Source organism: Lycium barbarum, chromosome 8 (genome assembly GCF_019175385.1).
Source record: "Lycium barbarum isolate Lr01 chromosome 8, ASM1917538v2, whole genome shotgun sequence".
Taxonomy (NCBI): domain Eukaryota; kingdom Viridiplantae; phylum Streptophyta; class Magnoliopsida; order Solanales; family Solanaceae; genus Lycium; species Lycium barbarum.
This window is the reverse complement of record NC_083344.1, coordinates 113,554,810-113,568,829: the sequence shown is the minus strand read 5'-3', so window position 1 is coordinate 113,568,829 and position 14,020 is coordinate 113,554,810. Positions and strand designations below refer to the sequence as shown.

At 32.5% G+C, this 14,020-nt stretch overlaps 2 protein-coding genes and 1 non-coding gene across 3 annotated transcripts; 1 reads left to right on the top strand and 2 right to left on the bottom strand.

The window, feature by feature from the left end:
- Positions 1-1,126: 1,126 nt before the first annotated feature.
- LOC132608147 (uncharacterized) lies at positions 1,127-2,295 on the bottom strand. The gene is made up of 3 exons (XM_060322225.1): positions 2,192-2,295; positions 1,724-1,760; positions 1,127-1,567 (listed from the first exon to the last, which is right to left on the bottom strand). Exons 1-3 carry the CDS (start codon positions 2,293-2,295, stop codon positions 1,127-1,129), a joined length of 582 nt encoding a protein of 193 aa, XP_060178208.1.
- Positions 2,296-7,906: 5,611 nt separating this feature from the next.
- Positions 7,907-7,980, top strand: TRNAI-AAU (transfer RNA isoleucine (anticodon AAU)). The gene has a single exon. It is a non-coding gene; the product is annotated as a tRNA-Ile (tRNA).
- Positions 7,981-10,069: 2,089 nt separating this feature from the next.
- LOC132605300 (myb family transcription factor MPH1) lies at positions 10,070-12,179 on the bottom strand. Its single transcript, XM_060318497.1, has 5 exons — positions 11,728-12,179; positions 11,416-11,492; positions 11,187-11,223; positions 10,968-11,079; positions 10,070-10,698 (listed from the first exon to the last, which is right to left on the bottom strand). The coding sequence occupies exons 1-5, from the start codon at positions 11,984-11,986 to the stop codon at positions 10,287-10,289; spliced, it is 897 nt and encodes a 298-aa protein (XP_060174480.1). The 5' UTR covers positions 11,987-12,179; the 3' UTR covers positions 10,070-10,286.
- Between the last annotated feature and the right edge of the window lie 1,841 nt (positions 12,180-14,020).

Sequence of the window (14,020 nt, the reverse complement as noted above, 5' to 3'; positions counted from 1 at the left end):
TTTTCATATATGGGGTTCATTCTAATAATTCTACATCTTTTATACCTTACCAGGGATTGTGGTGCATACGTAGCAGTGTTCACTGAATATCTAAGCACTGGTGAAGGTATCCCAGCACAAATCGATGCAACAATGATCTGCACTAGGTATGGCGCACTCCTTTGGGACTATGCTGCACGGAAGATCGATGAACATGCTATGAGCGACATTGAGGCGCCACCAAAACAAGTTAGGCCAGCAGTGGATTATGGCAAAGCTGTCAGAATTGATATTACTTAGGATTGATGTAGGAATATTTAATTGTAATTTCAGACTATGGCTATTTTGAAAGCAAATATTTTAGCTTTAGTTAGTTTAAGACTATCTTATCATTATACTTAAATTTTAACTGGAACATTTAAGCTTACTCTAATTTATCAAAGTTGTGTGATTTTATTTTGGGAATTTAGATGGATGTGTATATCTAGCTATCTCTCGGAAGCGACTAAGTGAGGTACACTATAAATACGTACGCGTATTTAGATATTGAAACAAGGGTGTTATATGTATTTGAAAACGCCAAACCCATAAACATTAACATATTTCAAATACATCTGCAAGTTTTTTCAGATACACTGATTAAATTACATGTATTTGATGTATGTTGGAATCAATAATACATTTTAATATACGGTGAATATTTATTGGATGAATGTGTAAATCTGCCTACATTCTAATATACAGTGACCATTGTGTGATTTTGTTAGTTCAATTTATATGAATGTGTATATCTTGCTATATGTATTTGAATTCGCCCAACCTATAAACATCAACATATTTCAAATACATCTGCAACTTATTAAGATGGCAGAGTCAGATACACTTTCTACATTATATATATTTGATGTATTTTGGCACCATTATTACACATTAAAATATAGTAACTGTTTTTTTTTTTAAAAGAACTGATGCTGCCTTTTATATTCATTTGTGAATGAATTTAAAGATAACTATTCAATACAATTCTAAATGAAGATATCACACAAGTAGTACGTGAAACAGATTTCATTTTTCATTCAAAAAAAAAAATGCAAACCAACAGTGTATTTAGTCTAACAAATCTAAACTTCTACAAACAAAAAAATAATTATTTCCTTCTAGGAGCATTACTACAAGATCGTCTATTTTGTCCAGTCTGTCCACAAGTACTGCAAGTATGTCTCTTTTTTCCAAGAAGCAATTCAAATAACGGCTTATCACGTTTTTTCTTCGGCCTACCAGGAGGTCTCTTGTATCTTGGTGGAAAAACAACATCCTCTGATATGTATGTTGGAATATTCCATTCCCGCTCGTCAGGGAGAGGATCCACGACGACATCATACGTCTTCACCACGGTGTGCGATTTGAACAATTCAGAACAGTAATCATCAGCCATTAGATTTTTCTTCTTAATGACAGCCCATGCATGTAGGCATGGAATTTCGTCTATTTGAAACATCCGACAACTGCACGTTTTGTTGTCCAAGTTAACGATGAAACGCCTTCCTGCATCATATACCGTGTACAAGTATTCGGTTGATGGTTCGGCCTACAACATATCAGTCAAAATCAACAAAAACATACTTCAGATACATCAAAAACACATAAGTTCATGATTGCAAAGATTAAACCATTATAGTCATAAACATATTGCTAATTATTATTCATAGCTGACTAATTGTATTTGATCAATCTAGTTACATACACCAAATATGTGAAAATATTTGACACACATATCCAGACTGCATATAATTAAATACAACAAATACAGTAATGTAATAGAATCAAAATACTTATTCAACTAATAAATACATGTTATCATTTTCACATAGATCTCACAGATTCCATATGATAACTATATCAACTACAACGAACATAAAATGAATCTCAATCGAACATACTTAAGCAATTTGAAAAGAAACATACCGTCATACGTAAACATAGATACTCATTTATTGACAACATCTCCTGAAACTTTTTACCGAGTGTTGTGAACGTGTATGTACTATTTTTCTGGTTATTATAATTCAATCTTCCAAACATCTTCCTCACTTCTTCTAGAAAATCAAATATAGGAAGCTCTCTTGCTGCTACAAGGTGACGATTAATACACTCTGCTATGTTTGAAGTCATTTTCCACCCTCGGTTAGCAGTTGCATACACTCTAGCCTACTTCTCTCTTCCAGCCAATTCCAAATACTCTGCCACCTGAAAATCTGCCTTCTCAACTTTGCCCATAAGCTCATCAAAATCTTCCTGCGTGTACGCTTTTGCCATTGCATAAAACACGGGACTCAACACATCATGGCTCTTCTTATACTTCTTACATACGTTACCCCAAAGATGTCATATGCATGCATAATGCGGCACATTCGGATAGATTCTAGAAACAGCTTTGTTTATGCTTTCATGCCTATCGGAAACAATACACATGTTCTCTCTCACACCATACGCTTCCCTAAATCGCTCAAAGAACCACGTCCAAGACCTGTCATTTTCTGAATCTATCACACCATATGCTAAAGGAAGTCTATTACCTGCACATACCGCGGCATTGCCACAACTTGAAGAAGCTAAGTCTCCACTCACTACTGTTTCCATAGCATTTGTTTGTTTTATGTAACCAATTTGCAAAAATCCTCCTTCAATATAACTTTCACCAGATACACAAGTATCAACGCTTTTATCAGTTGTAGTTATGCACAAAGGATACATCGCTAACTGTTTGTTCTCTTTCTTCAATTCTTCACATACACCCTAACACTCATATCATTTATGTATTTCCATTGGCGTATCGTTAGCTTCAACTATGTATTTGATGTATATGTTTTTCAGTTGCATGTCTATATTCAGCTGAGTTGCAACTGCTTGTAATAAATCAATATATGTCGAATATTCTTTAAACGCCACTGCATCGATTTTGAAATTCACATAGCAGTTTTCATTGTTCCAATTACCTGAGTGTCTTATCAACAACGATATAGTGGACATTCTTGTACTCAAAATGAATGAATTAGTTGAGATTGAATACAACCTGAAATACATTATAAAATAATATACAAAATTAAATACACAAACCTACTACATATAGATTTTCAAATACATTAACATTTATGTATTTGAGTTAGCTTATGAAAACACTATCTCAGATACATAAATACACACAGCTAAATATACACATCTTGAAACATATTTGAAGCAGAAACTGTGTTTATCAAATACGCACATAGTTTCGAACACACCAGTTCATATCATAATGAACACAAGAAACAGTCTACCAAATACATATAACCTACAGAATTATATATATAGCAATCCATTCTATACTGTATTCCAAATACATTAACACTCGTGACAAACATAAGAGATATACAACACACTGTCTCAAATACAAAAATACATACAAAGACATCGTATTTATTAATGTATTTGGGATGGGAAAACAACAACACAACAAAAACACCAAGATTCATGTATTCATAAATTGAAACAAACTACATAAATACGAAAACAGAATGTATATGTTTTCAACACACACTTCATCACTGGTCAAATACCCAACAAACATACAACACAAAGATACTACATTCAGTTTTTTGCCGAACATATAACACATTTATTTGAAGCTCGTCATTGAAGAGGAATTCAAAGACGAAGGAACTTAGCAAGGTTTGACAAATAAAAAGTAAAAAAACTACAAAAACCAATGCCAATCTAAAATACATTTTCAGTGTTTTTATTAAAAAAAAAAAAGGTACTTTCGAATTACCATTAGAATGATCGTATTTTGCTGTTTTGCTGTATTTGCTCTGCAGTTGACTGGTTTGATTTTTTGAATTTTACGTTGCATTTGAAAAAGATGGGTGGAGAGAAGGAGAATCGTGAAGAATATGGAAATGGAAGCTAATTTTGTGGAGCAGATTATGAAAGATATTATTATGAAATATATTTTCCCATTTAAGACCAAATTAAATGCCTATTTCTAAGGGATCTGTTTTACTGGTTACAGCTTCTGAGTCTATTTACTATACTGTAAAATACACGCAATACATATGGTAATTAACTAAAAGGTAGCTACGAAATGTAATAAATTAAATGGTAGTTACTAATGGTAAGAACCTATAATAAGGTAGTCATTCCTGTAAGTTTGCCAATAAAATAATTATGTACTCCACTTATTTTCATGCCCTCGAACTATTTATCCGAAATGTCCCCAAAGCTATGGTATCACAATGTCTCTTTATTTACCATAATGTTATCACAGAGGATTTTTTTCATTTCTTCAAAAACACTCATCAACCCTCTATGAAACCCATATGACATATATTGTATATTGACATGGTATCATTGAGGATCATGTTCATTTATTCAAAAAATACACAATTCTAAGAAAACCTTAATGGTGTCATCATCTTATATACATATACTGAGACATTATCATAGATAACTGCTTCAAATCCTTCAACGAGACACTCCTTAGTCTTCCATGATACCATCATAATATATATCATATACTGAGATGGAACCATGGAAAACTGCTTTAGTCGTCCTTCAATGAGACATTCTCTCAGTCCTCTATAATACCATCATGGTATATATATATATATATATATATATATATATATATATATCATTGAGAAGGGTTTTGGATGAGGGCGTACTTGGGTAAATATTTTCAGTCGGCTGAATTTTGAATGAAATTAATTTAGAAAGGGACAAGACCGGATAAATATTTTACATTTTAGGGGTATTTTGTGTGGTCTTCCCTATATATTTCTATAGATCTTAACATGTTGTTGTGGGACCTAGCCAAATAATAATAAAATAGAAATAAGAAAAAAGAACTAAAGGTTGATTGGTTGGACAACGGATATGGGCGGTGAGCCTGTATGGTGAAGGCAATTTGAAAATCTTGATTTGAAAATTGCAAACAATTTTGATTGGTGCATTATAAATATTATTTTAATTATCTGACCATTTATATAAGAGAATTACTAAAAAATAACATAGATATTCGATAAATGTAATAGGTGAGATTTTTGTAAGGTTATTTTCTTCCGTTTTATACAAGGTTCATAATGAGGTAGACATTTTCACATACTACACAATTTTTTTGTATATACAAGGCACTTGATGTTAGAAAAATGGTTGAATATGGTATCTTCAAAAATTATTTGGATTCATGATTATTAAAAAAATATCTAAATTCATTTAGATATTAAGTGTGATTTAAGTTCACATAATGAACCATCAATTTTTCAAATTTGTAACCATTGGACTATTACGATAATATTTATTCATCCATTCATTTGCGAGGTACACCGAGAATATAGAAAATAGTCTAATTTTTTCTGTTGAGTTTACTAAATCTTCGTTAATTTATGTTCCTAATTTTATACTAAAAGAACTTGTTGAAATCTAGGAATACATCATTACCGATGATGAAACATTCTTAAGAACAATAACCTTAATACGCCTCAAACTATGAGAATTCCAATGAGATTTCCAACACTTGAAGCTTCTAAAAGATAGTATACAATATCAGTTTCCACTTTTTCTAAATACAAGCTTCAGATTTGATATCCATCATTTCCAGCATTTGTCTGATGCCTTAGTACCATAGATCTAGCTGTTGAAATATTATTCCTTCCGAGTACTTCATCATGGCCCAATTCTGTGGTGACATTGACCTCCTTTTGGTCCTTTTCCCAAATTTTAAAAATGAAACCATTTCACGTGCTTCCTTTTGCTTTTTAATTTTATTTTATCTCACACTATATATATTCTCTAAAAAAGAATCTCAAGCTGCATCAAAATCAATCAATTGGCTTTTGTTAAAGAAATGGATATTGAGCCTAGTTCTACCTCAAACACTAGCTCATGTATAGATGATTGTTCAAGACTATATAAAGAGATCAAGTATGCTTAAATCCATCAATGGGACTCCATCACTCCAACACCCCTAGCATGCTCTAGTACTGAATATCTGAAATGTGGACAATATAACATAGGGTCCACTAATATCGGGTAAACAACGAACTGAGATGTGTCTAACTCTGGTACCAGTCATATATATATATATATATATATATATATATATATATATAAAAAAGACATCGGCATTCGGCTCTAATTCAAACTATATTCTCTCAAGGAGAATCCCAAGTTACTTCAAAATCAATTATGAGTCGTTTTTCAAGAAAATATGGTGACCCATCCCACTGCATGACAAGACAAGAAACTAGTGTTATAAATCTCTAATGCCTACCAAGAAATAACTACACGCACGCCACTTTTTTAATCGTAATTATCTTTAAAAGATGTCTTCCTCTCAAGAATCGCCATCCATAGCTCCAGATGGAATATTTCCTAGGAAGGATGATAGGCTGGTGATGTTTTCTGGAGATCATAGTTTTGCTGTCCACGGCCAAATAATGTTGGCCGCACTTGTACTTCTCTTTACCATTTTTCTACTGTCTATGATTGTATTTTTGTGTATGAAGCATTTACATCCTAATTGTACTCCAAAGTCTAATAGGAGTCCAATGGAGGAAGTGGTTCCATCGACAAATCATCCGATATTTCCTATGTCAAGTAAGCCGGTGCATCGCCATCTAGGCGAGGTTGATAGAGCACAAATAGATTCAGGATTTTAATTTTATGATTTCAGGATTCAATGTTATTCATTGACCCCGTCATCTTGTTTGAATTTTGTGTTCATAATTCAATATTTTTTTGTAATTCCAATGTTGTTTACACAAATAAAATTCAGGTCTAGAATAAAAATTATGCGTTCAAATGAATCCATACCTACAGTACCAGTCTACTAAATCTGTCCAAGCATCGGACGTGGGACACCATAAACCTTATTTCTTCTTAATTATAGTTTTCTAGAATCAATTTTACTTTAGTTTATTATCTAGATTTTTTTCAGCAGTTTTTATCTAGATTTGATGCTTAAGAAGGACGTCCTATCTTTGTATAAACAGATAAGAATGGTTCTTTCTTGTCATTTTCTTTATTTATCTTTTTTTTTTTTTTTTTTTTTTTTGAGGGGGTGTTCCTTCTCGTACTCCAGGATTTTGAATTGTGTCGCTTTACCTGAATTTCACTAAATTAGTTTAATCAGGCCTGAAAAGTTAAAAGAAGTGAAGGGAGGAGGTTATTTAGTTCTAGAAGAGGAGGGAATGCACATTCTTGAAATAATTTTCAAATATTACTTGCTTCACGCCTTTGAGTCCACATTAATATTCAGCCAACTCTGTATCCACCATGAATATTTCTTCCTTTTAGCTAATACTTCGTGATGTAGTATTACGTTTAGTATTGTTTTTAGGCAAATAACGACTGATTTCATTTCTTTGTAATGTAATAAATTTGAGGTTGTTCATAATATTTCCAGGAAATTAACTGATTTACTCATACAGTTTGTAATTTTTACAGCCTAGTGGACAAGTACTTAATTTCTTTGGTGTTTGGCTCCTATCAATGTTCTGTACTCTGCATTTGGCGGTATTTATTTATCATAGAAGCACCATCGCGTCACCCATTAAATTAATTAAGGAGTACATTTCCATCCCAATTTCCAAATAGAAAAAGTGCATACGATTGTTCAATAGCTTGAAAACTAAAGTCACCTTTAATATTATTGAAAGATGAATTGAATTTTTGAAATATATAGTAACATTCTCTAGAAAAGTATTGTTTATCTCAAAAAGGTACGAAAATTGGATAAATGATCAATTATATCTATAAATACATAACATAATTTGAAATTCTAGGGTTATGACTATGAGCTAGATGACCGTCTGTGGGCAATGCACTAATGATGGCATTAGCCCATAGTTAGGAGTAATTAAAATAGTATAAATGCATGAAACAATCAAATGGCCCATTAGCTCAGTTGGTTAGAGCGTCGTGCTAATAACGCGAAGGTCGCAGGTTCGAGACCTGCATGGGCCAAAAATATTTATTTTGTTTTGGCTGAAGAGCACAGTGCATAAAATGTTACACACGATACCAAGGGGCCTATAAGAAGCATGAATGAAAACCCTAAGCAATTCGTATACAACACAAAAGGTGTGGATTTTCAAATCTGATGCATTTTTATTCCCGTGTCAATGATATATTGATAACTAGTCCCTCCCGTCCTAATTTATGTAATACTTTTCGTTTTTTAATAGTCAATTTGAATAAATTTAGAAGCTAAATTGGATTAGTATATTTGAATACGACATGAAAATACTATTAGTTGCAACTTTTCTTATATCAATTTGGTAAAAAAATATGTCTTAGAATGCTGGACAAAGTTTGTGCAATTTGAATATGGGTAGCAAAAATTGAAACATGAATTGGGATAGAAGGAGTACTTACTATGTTTTCACTATTTCTTTCTGCAAAGCTGTATATATTTTCACTTGGCTTCTCGGCTGTTCATTACTTTCTTTTAGGAATTTATCACTTACCTAGGTACCTGCTTGAGGTACCTTAATTTTAGTCAAATTAATCACTTTCATTGAGAATGCTTTAGGAAGATCCAGGATGGTTTCCTTTGGAAAAAAATGCGTCTAGATGAAACACATATGGTTTGTAATGCTGATGGTTCCTCCATATGGCCCAAAGAACACGCTGTTTCTCCTTTCTTTATCAAGACATTTCCAAATGTTTGAATTTAGAAAAGATGTGAACAGATGATTTTGTTAAAATGGACTTGAATCCTTCATTTTTTGTTCATGCTCTATCGCGCATATATATAGAGAAAGAATTAGTTTTAATAAGACTTCCTTATAAGAATGATATATATGACATGTTTAACAAGACCAAATTCGAAGAGTATTTTGGATATGTTATACACGCATTTTATTTAAGATGACAAAAATTTAAAAATCGAATTTACATTTTTAAACTTCGTATCTCATCAAAGTAATTCATATAATAATTAAAAAAATTCGCAGGAAGTATTAATATAATGTTTACTTAGCTTAGATTTGACATGTTAATTACCCTACAATATTCCATAGGTTACATTGGTAAAATTTAATATATAGCTTTGGCTCAAACCCTGTATTTATATTATAAAATCCAATAATATTTAATATGTGTAAATTATTTATTCAAAATCTATAATAATTATTTTTTCTAGAATTCAGAATTCATAAACTCAATATTCCGGACGAAAGAGTAGAACAATATTCTTCGCTCATTGGATCTTTTAAAAATTATGCATAACATTCAATACCCTTTGTTCAAAGAAATGTTTTTTTTTTGTTTTTTTTTGTTTTTTTTTTGTTTTTTTTTGTTTCTGGCATATGGTATTCGTGAAGAGTCCATATAATTAAGGGCCAAGGTATTATAAGAAAGATTCTTGCTGACAATACCTGTAATCTTGGAATTACAACTTCAGATGTGAAGTCTACAATGTGGTTGAACATTTTGTCCTTTTCTATACAATACAAACATCCTGTTCTGAGCCTAGAAATGCTCTTCCAATTTATTATCAAGGCTCGAGCAACAAAATATTTCTTTTAAATAGAATAATTGTTTTTTCTTGAAGTAGGTTTCAGCTTCGAAAGATGAATTTTGTAGCTTAGTATATTTAGAATAATCAATAGAAGGGAAGTTTCATGATAGCTTTACACACATCTTATGCTAAGATTCAGACACTATATTCCAGCACAAATACCCATAACTTTCTTCCTATCAAGATCTGGTGATCCTCATGATCCCTTATTCATTTTGTCACTTTCTTCATAAAGATAATCTTTGTTATTTTGAGAAGCAGACTAAATGATGAAAATCCATTTCTTTATGTTCTCTCAAAACACCAAACCTATATGGCAAAGTTGGAGCTAAATTTCCACACATGTCACGAAGTAGGTTGTTCCAGCAAAACACTAGAACAATTACTATTAAAATATAATCGCTCTATTTCAATTTATGTGTGTTACTTTTTTTTTTAGTCTGTTTGAAAAAGAATGTCACATTTTATATTTAGTAACTTTTTACTTCCAACATTGCAATGACATATTTAGGACCATAAGATTTAAGGGCATTTTGATACATTAAACACGTCTTTAATAAAGTACCACAAGGTCCAAAATTCTTTCCGATTTCTTTTAAACTTTGTGCACAGTTAAACTAAGACACATAAAATGAAACATTAGAGTAGTAATATTACCTTTGTAAATGGTACAAAGAGATTCTCAACAAAATGCATTAATCTCAGAAACAAGTACCTCAAGATCTCACTTAGAATCATCATGTCACATTCATAGAGTCAGATCAAGAGTACTTGCCCCTCTTCTTGCATTTTCAATTGTAGCATAATTACCATCTTCTTTCAATCTTGAAGGAGATATTTGTGAAGACAATGACAATGTTAAAGTACTCCCATCATCATCATCATCATGGCTGTTATTTTTTTGCTTTACTCCTAGAGATAAATTCAGGTCAATTAGGTCACAATCCATAGCCTTCCTTTTCAAAGGATTCAATATTCTTGCTTGAGATTTTGCAGCTATCTGGAATAATGGAGTGAGCTTATCAAGGTGGTTGCTGCGAGAGATCCTCTCATTGAGAGTAGTGTAAAATCTTGTTCTGGCCTTGTCAATTGTGCTTTGTCCCATTGTGGAGCTATGCATCAAGTTATCTTGGCAATTCCTCAAAGAAGCATCTCCATATCTGGGAAAAAGAGTAAATTAAAAATCTCTCGTATTAGTATACTTTGATTTGGACCGCAACGGACTTAAATGGGGTGACATGAAGAGTAAGATTCATATAACCAATTCCAACTCTTGTAATTAAGGTGTATTTATGGATTTGTACATAAATGTCGTTTTTCTCTGTGTGCTTTCACACAAGAAGGACCCATATAAACCAATTATATATCCAGCCATTTCCGTGTATTTATAGGCTATCTTTCAAGTGTGCAGCTAAATCAATTTGCATACCTAAAAGGGGAATTGAACCTTTGATTGAAGCTTGAGAGCATAGGGAGTTGATTGAAGTTGTAGATGTATGGATCTCCACCTTCCATAAAAAGCGTGTGATGATTTGTAGTCCCTGCTAGATAAAGGACTTAAGATTAGAAAGATTTACTACAAAAAACCTAAATTTGTAAGTTTAAAAAAAAAAAAAAAAAAAAAAAGACAAAAAAGATAACAGTATACCTTGAGCTGGATCATCAATCTTCTTGCTTCTATACATCTATGTAAAAAGACAAATTAGATCACATAACAAAACAAGTAATCAGAAAAGGTGTAGGAAAAGGTGTAGCAGCTTATATGAAGCTAATTATATTGAATTCATGAGAATAAGGTTATAGTTGTTTCATGAATTTGTATGAATCAAGAAATCTTTTAGATACGTGTTTTTTTTTTAGTTAGGCACTTAATTTACCTGCAAATGGCTCTTGACATGAGCAATGTTGAGTCCTTTTATGTCCATCAATTGAAGAACTAATTTTGGTGTTGCTCCTGAACCAAAAGGAAAGTGAAGAAGAAACATAAACATTTAATTAACAAAAGGTGGATTTCCCTAATTCTGATATTTAGATCAATTGGAAACTCAAAAACTCATCCTTATTTCCTCTAAATAGGCCTATTTAACGTGAATCAAGATCAGTTGGGTCAGTGAATTTCTGATACCTGATAGCTAATAATTATAGAGCAAAAAGCCCAAACAACGATCAAGGAAATTCTAGAAACTTACTATCGTGTCCACCAAGTCTTTCCACAGCATGAAGAAAACGACGATGGAGATCAGGTGTCCATCGGAGTCTAACCATCTTAGATCGAACATAAGGTCTCACGGAGAACTTCTTTTCACTCTCTTCAACAGTACTGGTGCTTGAGCTTCCTGATCCATCCTTGTTAGGTAATTTCATCGAAGTGTTCTCGTCCTCGTCTTCATTTTTGTCTGAATAAGGGCCTGTCTTTGAAAATTCAGTGCCACCACTATTCTCCATCATACTTGGTAATAGGTCTAGCTACTCTTAATTACTAGTTTGTCCTAATAAGAAGGAAAGGAAGAAATAAATTTTTGAGCATACTTCTACTTATTCTTCTTTCTATTTGAGAACTATACTATACTATACAAGAGAAATATTCCAAGTAGAACATATGGAAAAATCAAACCCTAGACTTTACCTAGAAGATGGAAGACTTCTCTCTCTCCAATTATTTTTCTAATCAACTCTTCATGCATATGAATATATAGTAAATGGAACCTTTCATGCATGCTTTCATATGGATGATGTAGTAAGGGCACCACAAATCTTGATAAAAAATAGAAAACGGAAGAAAAAGATATTCCGTCGGTCCCAATTCATGTGATTGAACTTGATTGTACATGGAGTTTAAGAATGAATGAAAGACTTTTGAAACTTGTGATTTAAATAAGCCCTAAATATTTATGTGAATAAATTACTTCATTAAGGGTAAATTGAAAATTTTAAAATTAAATTATTACTACTAAACATAGAGAGATATCGTTCTTTTTGAGACTGACTAAAAAAAAAGGTACATCTGAGACCAGCTCTTCTTGTACAGCTTCTGGAGAAAAGCATATTGGGGATTTGTTTGATATGGTCCAAAATGTCTCCCTTAAATCAATTTTTTATTGTGTGGTTCGTTTTTTTCTATGACTATCTTGACTCTTACTCCACAACACTTTCTTAAGCCGACATGTAAATATTATTGTACATGTTCAAATAATAATGATAATAATTATCACCGAAACACTGTCTCCTCTGTGAAGGTGGCCGAATTGGTTGAGCAGGTTATCTCCTAAATAAGGGGTCTTAGCTTCTTAGGTTTGAAATCTTCTGCATGTTTTTTCAGTCGAACTCGTTGCACGGGATTTGCCTAGTGCCAATTTACCTTTTCTGTGCGGTTTACGGACTATTATACTGAAATGGGATTTACCTTGTGCTCACCGAAGAGTTGTGGCATGCGGTTCCTTTGTTAAAAAAAAAAAACACTATTTCCGCACTGCATTCCCAACATTCTACTATTAGTATAAGTTATCTAGCAACTCAGAAAACACTGGAAAAGGTTTAGAAAAATAGTTTTCCACGTAAAATCATGTACTTAATTCATATGAAAATATTTTCTGATAGCATTCCATAACATTTGAAATTAGGCCATTTATAAAATATTTTCTAACAGTATATGTGTTTCATATAAATTCTGAACAAGTAAACTTAGGCAATCTAATTTTATGGACTGCTTCAACATCATTGAACACATAACTGTCCACCATTTTGGGAAGAAGTATAAAGTCCAAATAAACTTAAACTACTGTTGTTTATTGATTGAGTCCAATTAAGTTCAACGTAAATCTTTTGTCACTCTTGTCGTAGTTATAGACACAAGTGTTGGGACCACCACGATGAAGATTGGACCTTGTCAATTTTTATAAACATCATTATCAAAAGATTCCAACATAAAATTGCAGCTTACATTTCTTTTCCCAAAATCTCCCTCTTTCACATTAATGTTAGTTAGGAAATTTTCTCTCGTGTAATTATCCCATTTGCCCCATATTCCTATTTAGTTTTAATTCTTGAGCAATTTATATTCTTGTACTTAGAAAAAGTAATTTTCCATCAAATGTGATCAAGCCTTCATCTAACTTAGCATGATAAATATATAATTACATATAACTACCAATATTTCTGACTTTTCCAAGTAAAAAGAAATGGTTATTCAATTCGTTCAAACTGGAGAGAAGCCAATTCTCCATTTTCAGTGTAAAACGGGCAGAAACAATAACAGATAAGTTAGCCTGGGGAGTCAACTATATATTTTTTTAATTCCATCTCTTGTTTGGTTTCTGGTACCGGCCATCCAGCGAATCCTGGGGGGGGGGGGGGGGGGGGGGTAACCTTACTTGAAGCTTTATCTGAAAAAACCGATTCTGGTTCCGCAGCAGCAGATGAATCAATTTAGAAGGACTAAACGTACTGATGAAGTTCAAATATTAGTCAAACAGTAGCATGAGA

What these genes read in the sequence shown, in the direction of transcription:
- LOC132608147 (XM_060322225.1), bottom strand. Translation starts at nt 2,295, where the DNA reads ATGGCAAAAGCGTACACGCAGGAAGATTTTGATGAGCTTATGGGCAAA. An exon ending in GAATTGGCTGGAAGAGAGAA is followed by an intron (nt 1,761 to 2,191) that starts GTAGGCTAGAGT and finishes AATTATATGCAG; the next exon opens with TCTGGATATGTGTGTCAAAT. An exon ending in AATATTTTCACATATTTGGT is followed by an intron (nt 1,568 to 1,723) that starts GTATGTAACTAG and finishes GATATGTTGTAG; the next exon opens with GCCGAACCATCAACCGAATA.
- LOC132605300 (XM_060318497.1), bottom strand. Translation starts at nt 11,986, where the DNA reads ATGATGGAGAATAGTGGTGGCACTGAATTTTCAAAGACAGGCCCTTAT. An exon ending in ATGTCAAGAGCCATTTGCAG is followed by an intron (nt 11,224 to 11,415) that starts GTAAATTAAGTG and finishes CTTTTTACATAG; the next exon opens with ATGTATAGAAGCAAGAAGAT. An exon ending in GATTGATGATCCAGCTCAAG is followed by an intron (nt 11,080 to 11,186) that starts GTATACTGTTAT and finishes TTTATCTAGCAG; the next exon opens with GGACTACAAATCATCACACG.